General features: G+C 34.4%; 1 protein-coding gene across 1 annotated transcript in view; it reads right to left on the reverse strand.

Moving 5' to 3' along the window:
• Positions 1-15,230, reverse strand: part of WDFY4 (WDFY family member 4) — a 370,289-nt gene that overhangs the window by 323,654 nt on the left and 31,405 nt on the right. Inside the window, exons 3-6 of the mRNA XM_051981900.1 lie at positions 11,647-11,761; positions 10,765-10,871; positions 6,252-6,386; positions 5,156-5,345 (exon numbers count right to left, since the gene is read on the reverse strand). Of these exons, the coding sequence (XP_051837860.1) occupies positions 5,156-5,345; positions 6,252-6,386; positions 10,765-10,871; positions 11,647-11,761 (547 nt within the window). The remainder of the gene's footprint in view (positions 1-5,155; positions 5,346-6,251; positions 6,387-10,764; positions 10,872-11,646; positions 11,762-15,230) is intronic.

The following is a 15,230-nucleotide window of genomic DNA, read 5'->3' on the forward strand; positions in this document are numbered from 1 at the left end:
TACTTAGCTAGCTCAAAAGCACCTACTGATGTAGGTCACAGACCAATTGTACTAAAACCCTTTAAATTACATCTCAGAAAAATCAGTAAGTCAACCAAAAAGAGCCTTTTCAATTTGGCTTTTTGTTCAGAGGAAGCAAGAGGGCTGCCTTTAGAGGAAATCGAGGATCATTTTAATGGGGAGACTTTCATCTATCCCAGGTGAATCTTGGACTAAGAAGTGGACCTAAAATCACTTCTTTCAGTCTCCTAAGTCATTCCTTGTGTATAAGGTAAATAGAAGGATGACAGATAGATAGATAGATAGAGATATGTGTGTGCATGTATGCGTTTATATAATATAAATACAAACATATGGTATATATACACATGCATTTTTGTATATAAGTGCTGTATGTGTATGCATTTATATGTATATGAGTATGTACACATATATTCCTATATATAAATATATATATATATACACATAATCATATTTATACAGAGCAGTTGTTTGTTTCTCCATATGTACATATCCATTTACAAAAATATATACCTAAATATATATGTATTTATGCATGTCTGTATGTATATGTTCATACAGACCTCAAATTTCAATGATATATCAAACTTCTGATGAAGAAACTGTTTCTGCCAGTACCTGGTCTACATCCTTTCATGCTAAAAAATTGGAGAACTATTTGAGCCACTAAGAGGTTAAATGGTTTAAGCAGGTCACAGTAGCCTATATATGAGAGAGACAGACTTTGAACCCATTGCCCTCAGCCAGCTTTCTGACTCCCATGCCATGCTGCTCTCTTACTATCACCAGTTTAATTTCACCAGGGCATGCTGGTACACAGTGTATGGCCAAGGTATTCTGAACACTCTCCCACCTGTAATCTTCCTATAATCTCTGTGCACTAAATCCATTGACAATCTCTTCCCCAGTTTTCCTAGTGCTAACATCTCAGATTTGTGAGACTACATTTCTAATGACCAATAGCACGTTTATAGGAAACAATCACAGATGCTAGAGCCAAAGCTAGAACATAGTGGTGCTAGTTAGACTTAGAGAAACACTTGAACCTCCAACCTTGCCTTCCTTCCCAACTAGCTCCCTTCAGAGGTCATCTCAAATGCAGCCTCCTAAGTGCATTCTTTCTTGATTCCCCTAATTATTTGCATTTTCCACATCAGATTATCTTATATTTACTTATCTGTTGATAGAGTATACCTCTGCCCCCTCCAGTATCATATAAGCTCCTTGAGAAGAGGAATTCTCTCATTTTATTTTTATATAGTGCCTTGTACATAGTAGCAACTTAATAAATGCTTTGTTGGATTGAATTGAATGCTTATTTTTTATTTCATCGAATCAAACCCATCTCTTCAAGTTTCCCTTTCGTATCTACAGGTGGGCAGGAAAGAGAGAAGGGGGTGAGAAAGAGAGAGGCGATAAGGAAAAGAAGGAAGGAGGATGAGAAGGGGAGAAGTTTTCCTTTCTGTGCATATGTTCACTGTAGCCCAGCGATGCTAGGAAAATTACATTTTTGGCCAGTGGCATTTCCTTTTAAATTAAACACTTTTTTCTATACTTTGTAGACCTAGACAAAAGTCCCTTATCAAGAAGTCTGAAACAGATGCCATATGATGCCATACTTCTGTATAATTGTCTTCCTTCTTGAACTGTTGAATATGGCACATTTTTAAAGCCACTGAATCCCACAGCTGACTCTGTAGCTATATCACACTCCTTTCTCTGGGACTTTGACTACCTGGCAAAAACAAGCCACATTTACTGGGGTGTGAGTGGGCATGGCACTATGCCAGGGCAATTCTATTTAATTTAAGGTCCACAAATGGGCCCTGATAGAATAACATTCAGTGAAAGTCGTAAATAATCCATGGGATTGAAGGCTCTCCTGAAGCAACTACCAAAGTTGAGGAGAAAAACTTGGTCATGTTTCCTTTGCCCAGTTCTGAAACTGCTGCCCACGTTACTGACAAACTTACTGGAGACTTTACCTCAGAAGCCAGCATATGATTTCTAATAACCAGAATTAACTGCAACACTCATTCTAATTTTTTTCTTTTTTCTATAAATAACTCCCTTTAGGGAAGTCCTAAGTCATTCTCCCTTAGATTGTCTGTTTCCTTTTCTTCTAAATAATTCTGAGACTCCTCCCCCGTCTCTTCCTTTGCTTTTGCTCCAGATAGAAAAAGGAAGCTTCTAGTTTTCTAGTAAGAGCTATTAAAGGCCCACTGGGGAAGCCTTCCTCCCCGTGGATATTAAGTGGGCACAAATGCTGGCACTTCTCCTTACAAATGTCCATAAGGTTTTAATCTTACTCCCAGAAAGGTCACTGCACATGAATGTTCTAGTTGGCAGTGGCTCCTGGGATGGTCTCACAGGGGCCAGCCCCTTTCCTAGTCCCATCAAATCTGGAGGTGAGAATGGGGGGAACCAGAGGGTCATCCAAGAACATTCCAAAGAACACTTTGAACTAAATCCATGTCAAGTCTCCCTTTCATATCTACAAGCAGAGAGGAGAAAGAGAGGGAGAGGAAGGGATTCAAAAAGGAGGAAGAGAAGAAGAGGAAGAATGGAAGGGAAATAGCAACAGCAGCACCAACTAGACATAGCCTAGGAACTGGGGTCCAGAAGTTTGAATATTGACTTAGACTCTGAAAAGTTGTGTGAACCTGGGTGAGTCATTTTACCTCAGTCACCTTAGTTCTCTTCATCTGTAAAACTGGAATAATAATAGTATCTACCTAACAGGAATATCTGGGGATCAAATGAAATAAAGCTATAAAGCTTTTTGCAGATTAAAATGTTATATAAATGTTAGCTGTTGCTGCTAATGCTATTATTTCCACCACTACTATTACTATTACTCTTATTACTACTTCTACTGTTAGTACTAGGTAGTAATACTATTGCTACTATTTTTGTTGCTAATACGACTATTAATACTACTTCTATGAATAGTCTCTACTAATAGTACTAATACTATTATAACTATTTTACAAGTAGCACTTGTACTGCTAATGCTACAGTTACTACTACTACAACTGCTACCACAATAGTAGTACTACTATTTCTTCTGTTATTACTAATATTAGTACTATTTACACTACTACTAGTATAACATTACTATTAGTAGTACTAATACTATTATAACTGCTTTACTAATAGTAGCAGTACTACTACTGCTACTATTAGTAATAGTACTACTATTTCTACTATTGACACTATCATTATTGTTACTAGTACTACTATTACTATTGCTACTATAATTATTGCTAACATTACTATGACTACTAGTTCTACCAGTAGTCCCTACTAGTAATATTAGTACTACTATAACTATTTTACAAGTAGTACTAGTATTATTGCTGCTACAGTTATTATTACTACTATTACTGATAGTACTATTACTTTTATTATTAGTAGTACTATTTCTACTAATATTAGTATAACATTACTCCTTTACTAATAGTAGTAGTACTACTAATGCTACTATTTGTAGTAGTGCTACTATTACTACTGCTACTATTATGATTATTAGTACTACTACTATTATTGGTACTATTCTTATAGCTAACATGACCATTACTACTACTTCTGTTAGTACCCCTGCTCCCTACTAGTAGTACTATTACTACTATAACTTTTTATTAGTAGTAGTACTACTACTGTTGCTGCTACAATTACTACTAATGTTAGTACAGCTGCTACTACTACTACTACCAGTTGTACTTTACTTTTATTATTACTAGTACTGCTACTATCACCAATAATACTAGTAGTGCTATAAATAGTATTGCATTACTACTAGTAGTATTAATACTATTATAATTACTTTACTAATAGTAGTGGTACTGCTGCTTCTGTTCTTATTAAAAGTACTAGTTCTACTATTTCTACTTCTTCTACTATTACTGCTGTTATTATTACCACTACTAATATACAAGTGCTACTGCTATTATTACTACCATTACTACTCCAACTACTACTATGATCATGTATGAGCAATCGGTTCTTTTATGTATGTTTTCTTTCTCAGTTGTTCAACTTTTCCTTAAGTCTTTGACATAAATCAATAGTTGAAGATTTCTAGATGTCACCAATAAAAAAGCACTATACCCCAATTATCAGAAAGAAGTTGATCAGTGGACAGGAATGACAGCATGGGTGGTGACTGGCTCCTCTCCAATGTGGTCCAGCCACATCCTCATTTAGGGGCTTTCAGGGTGCTCTAGGGAGCACTCTTCACAATCTGAACTCTGCCTACTTTCCATCCTATACTTCATGAGCTTTTTGCCCCTCTGTACACTTTATAATTCATCCATATTGGTCTACCAGTAGGTCTTCACCCATAATAACTCCATTTCCCACCTCCATATCTTTGCTCCTGGGTCCTTTGCCTAGAATAATGCTCTCTCTTCATCTCTATTTCTTAGAATCTCCAAAAATCCTTCAAACCTTAGTCTTCTATAGGAAGTCTTTCTCTAACTCCAGCACTTAGCACAATATCTGACACAAAATAATCTTGTTGTATTTGATTGATTATTGAAATAATTGGAAAGATACCAGCTAAAACAGATCAGAAGCCATTCACTCACCTATCTGTTCAGAGATCAATCTCATTGGAATAAAAAGAGAGTTTGTGAACAGGTTCTATGCAGGTTTGCCTTGCCTGTCTGACTTTTCTGAAAAGCGCTAACTGGACTAACAAAGAAAAGACAATTGATCTTGTCTTTCTAAGATATAAATCCAAATACTTTTCTATGGTCAGGATTTGGGTATATTTTCTATTCCTGCCAGTCTTTTCTCTTAGATAATTATATCTCTCCTCTGGATCATTTTTCTAATCGGTTACAGGAAACTACAGACAACTTTTTTAGTTTAACAAAAGTATGAAAATAAATGAAGTTACACATTCCAGCTCTTTGGCAAGAAGGTATTATGTAACTCCAAAGCAAAAATAATTTCATTATCATGAATATTATAAAATTGAATATGTGATTAAGTGTCAATATAGACCCTGGAGGAAAACAATTTAAATTTGAATTAATTTTAAAACCTCTTAGATACAATTATTTTTCATTAAAATCTTGTCCTGAAGAATTTGAAGAAAGTTTTTTTGCCCAAATTCTATGAGACCTACTTTGCAGATAGTTGATGATACTTGGACTCTGAGCCTTTGAGATGGCCCGAAGCACAGAAAAGGTGGATTCTTTCCAGGAGAGGCTGCTCTGTTCCCAAAGAGAGGATGTTGCAATCAGAAGAGACTGGAGTTCATTACCAAGGATCAGCTCTTCTACACCCTGTGGATCATTGTAAATGTGGAGCATCATCTGAAAAGACAAATCCAATTGTTCTCTGATTAGAGAAAATACATCCTGTCAAAATCTCAGGACTTATCTGACAAACACAGAGTGCCATGCATATTTTTGGCATGAAGATTTGATCCCATTTTCATTTCCAAATATGGAAACTCCTCCCAGATCTACTGAAGCAAGTTCAAGAGAAGAGGGAGTAACTAACCGGCCCAAGAAAATCCAGCTAATATGATATCTTGGGTAGCACTCAAATCCAGGTCATCCAAATGCAATATTCATCTCTTTATCCATTGCAATGCTGCTTTGCAAAAAGTATATTTACTATTGTTTGTTCATTTTCAGTTGTGTCCAACTCTTTGTGACCCCAAATTTGGGTTTTCTTAGTAGAAATACTGGAGCAGTTTGCTATTTCCTTCTCTAACTCATTTGTAAATGGAAAAACTGAGGCAAACAGCTAGTAAGTGTCTGAGACTAGATTTGAACTTATAAAGATGAGTCTTAAATTCTTATCTCCAGCACTGTGCCATCTGGCTGCCTCATAATACAAGAAGGAATCCCTTAATAAGTGTTAAAAACTAATCAGCAAGAGGAGTTAGTATCGTTTACAAACACTTAGAAGTAGACCTTGTCCCTCTTTCACTCCTCACTAGGAAATGGAAGAACATCTTGGGTCATTTTATCTCTTTGAGATGAAATTTTTCTCATATGTAAAGAGAATGGTCAAGAAAACAGGAATGAGTTTACCCACAATCAAAGGATTGTTTCTGTAGATGTGAGATAAAAAAAAGTTTTCATTTTTAAAAATGTTAGAATTGAAAACAACCGATCATGAATGTGGGGGGAGAGGAAAGGATATTGAGGAATTTAAGAGATTGGTCCTCCAGTCTTGCTCTTAGCTTGAAGTGTCCTACCATAACTCACTTGTACAAACATTTTCTGAACTTGAGAATCACTCTCAAACAGCTCATCTTTATCCAATGGAAAAGCAAAAAAGATGTAAAGGCACTGCAATAGCAGACGTGGGAGACCAGATTCAATGATCTTGCTGAGTGTTTCCTAAAAGGAAAAAAAAACAAAAATCACATACTTTGTGACATTCTCCCATGAAAGGGTTTTTCTCCCATTGTTTCACTAAATGATCCCTTTACTCCCACTGTCCTGTCAGTAGTCAGAAGCAGTAGTAGTAAAGACTTTGTTTTCAACCCCATTTTACAGTTAAGAAATCCACATTTCTGCTTCATCCCAAAATACATGCTTTCTATGTGGAAGTGAAATAAAGCAAAACTTTGTGACAGTAACATTCAAAGAACCAAAGGCATTCACCAGTTCACTGTTCCTCCAACAGGCCCCAAATTTTCTCTTTTCCTACCTTTTTCTTTCTCCTTCTGTCCTTTTCCTTCTTGTTCCTTAAAAGTTGTTTAATTGAAAACCATACACCTCTGAATTATTCTTCTATCTATGCTTTCCAGGAGAACATTATTGATTGTTCTTATGTTATTGTTCCTTTCCCCTTCCCCCCCAAAAAAATTTCTTTAACTAAATATCTTACTGCAAACACCCTTATTGCTGCTATTACTAAAGAAAATATAGATAGAAGGCTAGTTGACCATTAGAAAGGCTTAAATTCAAATCATAACTCAGATACTCACTAGCTTTTTTTTAACTTTAGGTAACCTTAGTTTCTCTTATCCCCATTTTATTCATCTGTAAAATAGGGATAATATTATCTATAGAGCTTAATTACAAGCTCAATATAAAATTAAATAAATTACTTAAAGTACTTTAGGAATCTCAAAATGTTATATAAATATCTCTTGGGGGGATAGCACTTCGCTGCAAATTATAATCTTAGAAAATTGCTCATTGTGCTGAAAAGTTAAACAACTTATCCAGAATCTCATATAACATGTTATTAGAAGTATAATTTAAATCCAAGACTCTAATTCTTAGGAAGCTCTGTATTAACATGATATAGTACTTGATAATGTTATCATTATTATTAATGTTCAAAGTTAGGAGCAAGATTAACCAGATTTTGTCTTTCCCTTCCTCTTGGACACACAAATTTTATTTTTAGAATTAGACTCTCTTACTTTATCCATGACTTTCTTTTATTGTATAAGTTAAAAGTTAAGTGATAATAAATAACTAATGGAAACAAAAATCCTCAGATTTATAAATAGATCATCATTCCAGCCCAAAGCAATGATGATAATGATGAAGATATTTACATAATAGAAGTACTAGCCATTGGCGGTCCAGTCCTTAAAATATGCTTAAATTCATCCTCCAAAGTGGGATATATAAGGCACACAAATATTCCCCATTTGGTTCCAGCCTAATACATAAAATTCTGCAGGCCATTTTCCAGATATATAGGACTAAGAAGCTGGTACTGTGTGATTATAAACCTTCTGATTGGTATTGGAACCAGAAGAATTAATGACTCAAAGACACTGAACCAGAACTAAGTATACACAAAGAGATGACCCACCAATCTCTTCTTTTTTTTCTTTCCTGACAGAGACTGATGCAAGGAATGCTGTGAGATGTCAAGTTGAGGGGAAAGTGATTACCCTATCTCTCAACCTACCATAATGTGTGTAAGCACCTGTACCTTTATACTTTTTTGTTTCCCTCATGTTGCCTTTATTAACTTTTGTTTTTATTTTTCCTTATATTAGGCAAATGAATATTCTGGGTTTGATGTATCTAGGTGAATTGTGGTCTCATTTTTTCTCATCTATAAAATGAAGGAATTTGACTCAATGGCTTCTAAGATTCCTTCTACTCATCAATTAATGAACTTCTATATTAAGACCTGGTACGATTTGAAGATCCTAAGTGGCGTTGGGAGCAGAGTTCTCCAACAATAGTCTGGACATAATTAAGTAGCAATTCTGCTTCTCATTTTCCAACCGATACTTCTTCTACAACATTACTTCATTTTTATCACTCTGTTCTATTTGATCCTGGAGTTACCTCAGAAGTGTTTTTCAGTGAACTTACAAAAGATAAGCTTATACACCAAAAATTTAATTCAACTACAAAAAAGCAACCATTTTATCTTAATGAAAAATTGTAAGACATTGAACATTTAAAAATGAATAACATAATGACTTGTCCCAGGACCACTTTTATCTGAATTCCATCTAACAGCTTAAGAAAAGCAAGATAATGATAATAACTGTTCCACTTCAACATAAATTTTTTAAAAAACTAATTAACTATTAATTGAAAAGGAGGAAAATGAAGGGATATTGATAAAATGGAAAGAAAAAACAAGGAAAGAATTAAAAAGACAAAATAAGAAAAGAAAAAAGTCTAATAGGAATGGAAACAATAGGAAAGTGATAACAAGTGGAAGAGAGGGACCAGAGATGAGGTGAAGATGAGCATTGGGAATAGAGTCACTTTACAAAAGATTAAACTAAAATAACTGAAAAGACAGAGTACTAAGTTTACAACAGAAGGAAAATATCTTGAAAAAAACAACATTAGAGAAAAATAAAGGAAAATATAAATATAATCAGTAACTTTAAAAATGAATGGATTAAACAACCCAATAAAATGAAAAAGGTTACATATTGGATAAGAAAAAACAAAACTCTCCATATAACAATTGACAGCATTTAGCACTGAGGAGTTTGCAGAGTATTACATTATCTAATTCAGTTCTCATGTTATGAACTCTACACTATAAGCATTCATATCTCCATGTTAGATGTGAAGGAATTGAAACTGAGAAAGAATGTATGATCTGTCTGTAGATGTACAACTGTTAAACAAGGGGAAAGGGGATGCGAGAGGGTCGTTTAATAGGCATATTTCATCTTTGGTTTCAGAAAATTTTGGTAAAGAATTCAGTGATGTTATTGATCAGAGAAATGCAAATTAAGACAACTCTGAGATACCATTACACTCCTCTCAGATTGGCTAGAATGACAGGAAAAGATAGTGACAAATGTTGGAGGGGATGTGAGAAAACTGGGACACTAATATATAGTTGGTGTTGTGAACTGATCCAACCATGCTGGAGAGCAATATGGAACTATGCCCAAAGGGCTATAAAACCGTGCATACTCTTTGACCCAGCAGTGTCACTACTGGGCTTGTGTCCCAAAGAGATCTTAAAGGAGGGAAAGGAATCCACATGTTTGTGGCAGCCCTCTTTGTAGTGGCAAGAAACTGGAAACTGGGTGGATGCCCATCAGTTGGAGAATGGCTGGGTAAAGTGTGGTATATGAATGTTATGGAATATTATTGTTCTGTAAGAAACAACTATCAGGATGATTTCAGAAAGGCCTGGAGAGACTTACATGAACTGATGCTGAGTGAAATTAGACAAACCAGGAGATCATTGTATTTGGCAACAACCAGATTAAACAATGATCAATTCTAAAGGACATGGCTCTCTTCAACATGAGATGATTCAAATCAGTCTCAATTGTTCAGTGATGAAGAGAGCCATCTACACTCAGAGAGAGAACTGTAGGAACTGAGTGTGGTTCACAACATTGCATTTCACTCTTTTTGTTGTTGCTTTCTTACATTTTATTTTGCTTCTCATTTTTTATGGTTTGATTTGATTTTTCTTGTGCAGCAAGATGATTGTATAAATATGTATGCATATATTGGATTTAACATATATTTCTACCATGTTTAACATGTATTAGATTACTTGCCATTTAGGGGAGGGTCTGGGGGAAATGGGCAGGGGGGAACTGGAACACAAGGTTTTGCAAGGACTAATATTGAAGAATTGTCCATGCATATGTTTTGAAAAATAAAAGGCTTTAATAAAGAAAAAAAATTCAGAGAGGAAATCTAAATCATAAAGGCAAATGGACCTTTAAACATATTAAGTATAACTTTTGCCTCAATGATTCTTCTATTGGCAGTATATATCCTAAAAGTGTTATCAAAATAAAAAGAAAAAAGTGATTAGGGAGAAGGTCTGTCTACTCAAAAAATTTTATTATGTATTACATACATAATATTTATTTTATGTAATTGAAAAAACTAAAAAAAATAAGGGAATGGATAAATAATGACAAATTAATAGAATTAAAAACTACAACACAGTAAGTACTCCATTGTGCTATACTACAGAAATATATATACATATATATATTAAATACTTTAATGCATTATAAAGACTATTATGAAACAATTCAAAACTATAAAATGCAAGAATAATATTTATGAACATATCAGATTTACTATTTCATAGAAGAAGATAAATGAATTAAAATAGCCAATTAAGAATCTGGATGGGTATATAGAGGAAGCACCTGAATAATTGTTGTGATACTTCATTAATTTACCTAATTGGCAGGTAAATGCTACTAAGGAACTTTATTTGGGTGTCTTAGTACTCATTACCAAGTCTTAACAGAGCATTTATTTTTTAAAGAAGAAAATAAAAACTTACAGAGTCAGCCTGGGAAAGTAAATACCCTGATTTTAATAGTAGGTAGCCACTATTTTCTTCTTCCCCTTTCCACTGGAACAGCTTTCCAGTTGCCAACCAAGCCTCCTCTGCCATTCCAGCATCATCATGGAAGAAAGAACATTATAGTCACATACATTTTATCTCTAGAAACCAAAGAAAGTATTCCTATACTCTCGTACTCCTAAATATTTCCTTTCTAGTCTATATACTCCTGTTCTAGATCTGAAAGTCTAGAGCAGTTTAAGTATTTTTTAGGAGGAAAGATTATATAGATCCTGACCTGAGAGGCAGGAATTCTCTAATACAATCCTACAAAGGTCTAGACTAGAAAAGTGGTTTCATCCATGTTAAGGAGATGGGTACAAGAAAATGGGGGACCACATTTCACTCCATAAATCTTTTGTTTTTTTTTAAATTTCAAAACTATTGTTCATTTTATCCTGGCATTTTAAAAAGTATTAATTTTTCAATGATGCTCCACAAATTTTATCTCCTCACATATGCTTCCTTATACTTTATACAATTTTGAAAAGTACATGCATTATTTCCCCCCACTTAATTACAGGCAGTCAAATGTCATCAATAATCATGTGCAAATTCTGAAGTGGGGGCAAGAAAACTTTAAGGAAGTGAGATTCTCTTTGCCAAAGTAAATATAATATTTAATTCTACGCATACTTCTTTAGCTACATTTGTCAAACATTCAGAACAACTTCTGATGATGATGTAGCAAATCATACCTGTGACATGAAATCTTATCCCATGATTTTTCCACTCTCTTGAGTCAAGGTACCTCTCTCTATACTAAGAGAAAAACTTGGCTATAGCACTTAGACCTTCATGGTTCATGGGCTTTCTCACCTGCTGGTTTGCCTCTAAGGGCCTTGTGAATTTCTTGGGCAAGAAGTTTTGAAACCTCTTCTGCAAACTCTTGAATGCTAGGAAAATAGATAATACCAGCAGATTTTTCCCAGGCCTGAAAAACAACAAATTAGAGAAAGGTTTCAATGGAATTTGATTTAAAAATTTAAACATACTGAAGCAATCCATGATTGAAGTCTTTTTGATTAATTAGTTAATGAAAAGCCATGGTATACTTTAGATTATGCAATATTAATTAAGGGTTTATTACTATATTCAAGGAACTCTTCTAAGTACTATAACTCTTTTCCTCCACAAACTTCCATTATATTACATTTATACAATTAACTTATGTATCTGCTTCTTTTTATCTTCAGATGACCTCTCTTGAATTTGTCCATGCTCAATTGTGTTACATTTATCTTATCAAACATATATACATATATATATATATCTTATATAACAAATATATTTGGTATTTTTTAGATATTTTCACTTCCCAATAACTTATTTCCCTAAAAAAGGAACAAGCCTTGCAATAAAAAAAATTAAGCAAACATAAATCATCATAACAATCATATTTAATGGTGAATGTAGATTGATAATGAATAACAATAAATTAATAATGAATGATATTGTACTTGTCTTGAGTTCTGGTGATCTGTGTAATTCTTCCAATAAATATGCAATAAAAGAATTCTGCACCTGTAATCCACCTATTCTATACTAAAAAGAGGGCAATCCATGTCATCATGATCTTCTAGATCATTTCTCCAATTTATCAAAATCACTTTGAAGTATTATCTTAGATCCAAGATTCTACCATCAATCATGGCTCTTCACTCATAGGTCCTTGATCATTTGTTTTGGGTTTTTTTTTTTTGGAGAGGGGTGGAGGTGAAGGAACAAGACAGTTGGGTTAAATAACTTGTCCAGGATCACACAGCTAGTATCAAGTTTCTGAGACTGGATTTGAATTCAGGTCCTCTTGACTCCAGGTCTGGTGCTCTATCGATTATCCCACTTAGTTGCCCTCTTAATAACTTCTAAAATCTTAACACACTTTACTTTATGGGAAATTTATAACAGTGTTACACATAGGTACATGGGATCGATAACTGCTGAGAATTACTTATATGATTAAAAAGACACTGTTTATTTCTAATCACTTTTTAGGAACAATACTCTTGTTTCTGCATCTACCCCATTCCAAATAATTATTTATGTGGACTTAATAATAATACATTGTGTTCTTAATGAATTTGTCAATAGCCCAGAAACTTGGATAAAAGATGGACAGAATAAGTGTGAGTTACTGATGCCAGTAGTCAGAAGATGTTTGCTTACATTGTAAAAGGTGTTTTGAATAGATTGATGAATCATTTAAAAATCTACCAAATTGCTTTCTCCTTGTCACTAGTGATAACCTTCTGCATGGAGCAAAGCAAAGTAAAGTCTTATACAATAAAATCTTTAGCATGATATATGCCAATTAAGAAATCATAATCCATACATATCATAAATGGACAGAGTTTTTTTTTTTTGCAAAATCCACATTTTACTTAGATTATTTATTGTTTCTTTCTCTGTGGAAATGAAAAATATAAAGAGCTATGATTTTTGTTTCTGTTAGGATTAGATATAGTCTGTTCTCTTTCTTGCTTTCTATCATGTAGGTGCTGCATGTGTTAACCTATCTTTCCATGAGACATGTCTAAAAATAAATTTATCAGAAAATAGAAGATGATGGAACCTAGGAAATTCCCAAAGTGCTCAAAACACCAGAAGGAAGAGAAACTTGTTTAGCAAGGGATGGTTTCACAGATAAAGTGGCATTGGAGTCTGATGGTGAAAAAAGAGATGGATTTTGAGAGGTGGAGATGAGGAAAAAGGGCATTCCAGGAAAGAGGATCAACCTGTTCAAAGGCAGAAAGGTTGGGCTTGGAAGATGGAGGAATCCAGTTTGGCTGGAATATACAGAGTTTAGAATGTAATATCAATAAGGTTGCAAAAGTAGATTGAACTGTGTTATGGAGGAGCCTAGTGGCTGTTATCTCTTGAATCCCAGGACATTCTCCTTCCTTCCTCAATGAGTTCAGTGCCTTCCTCCCAGTCCTCGTCTCCATCATGATTTCTACTCTTATTCTAGGGAACTTCAGAGTACATATTATTGTTTTTTTTTTTTTTCGAATACTTAAGTTCCAAGATCTACTCATTTCTCATGCCCTCTTCTGCCCCTTCCCCTCAGCTACCCAAAGAGATGACCATACTGTTGTTTTTGCCATTATTCACAAGTGTTCTTTTGCCATATTTGCAAACTCCAAAATTGTTTACCCAATCCTAACCTTTAACATCCCATCTTTCCCTCTGTCTCAAAATTCCTAATTTTGTTCTTCTTCTTCATCATGACCTTCAATCTCACTACTACTCTTTTAATTGTTTGTCTTTTTCTCCACAACTCTTGCATTGGCTATCCTGTCCTCCCTTCCCTACACTGATTCTTATTTAACTCTCTAATCATTTTTATTGTATTTTGTGTACTACACTTGAATCCTTTCTCTTTTGTTATTTTACCCACAATGCTTTACCAAACTTCAATCTTAGATTCTTTCATTATCCACTTCTTATTCATGTACTGCTGACCAATACTGGAGAAAATCATGAAACTCCTGACTAGATAACAACAGATTTATGTTACATTAATCATCTTGACTTCAGTATTGCAAGGCAATGTTTTGCTCTTTTTTAACTGATTCACCATCCTATTCACCACTTTGTTATTCAAAATACTCTTGTCTTTCTTCGAATCTTCCATAGCAATCCACCTCCTCATGGCTAAGAATTTTGGCAGAAATTTCACTGACAAAATTAAGTCCATTCACCTAAAGTGCTCTCTTTTTTTATCCCTCCTTATCTCATATCACTCAGATATTTTTCTTCACTATCTTCTTCATTCTTGTCTCCCATGAAGATGGGGCCTTTGTAAAGATAAACTCCTTTAATCCAATCCTCTTCAATCATTTCCAAAAGACTGATTTTCTCCCTCCTTCTCCTCCTCTCTTCCTCCTCTCTTCCTCCTCCTCCTCCTCCTCCTCTTCTTCTTCTTCTTCTTCTTCTTCTTCTTCTTCTTCTTCTTCTTCTTCTTCTTCTTCTTCTTCTTCTTCTTCTTCTTCTTCTTCTTCTTCTTCTTCTTCTTCTTCTTCTTCTTCTTCTTCTTCTTCTTCTATCTCCCCTCTTCTCTCATATTCAGTCTTTATCTACTAGTCTACTAGCTCCTTCTCCACTGTCAATAAACTTTCTCGTGTTCCTTCTCAATCACATTGACTGCCAAATTTCTAAAGGAGTTTATTCTATTCTCATTCTTTATGATGAGCTGTAATCTGTTCTCTTTTTTATTTCCTTTGGAATCTCTTCCCTTCTCTCTCTATACTACTATGGCTGGTAAACTCATCAGCTTACATGGGTTCAACTATCAACTCTATTCTGATTCTTAGATCTATGGGTCTAGCATTATGCTTTCTTGATCTCTAGTTTTATATCAAGAAATCAACTTTTTTAGATCTCAAAATAAATGTGAACAAAGC

This window comes from Antechinus flavipes, chromosome 2, assembly GCF_016432865.1.
Source record: "Antechinus flavipes isolate AdamAnt ecotype Samford, QLD, Australia chromosome 2, AdamAnt_v2, whole genome shotgun sequence".
Classification (NCBI taxonomy): Eukaryota; Metazoa; Chordata; class Mammalia; order Dasyuromorphia; family Dasyuridae; genus Antechinus; species Antechinus flavipes.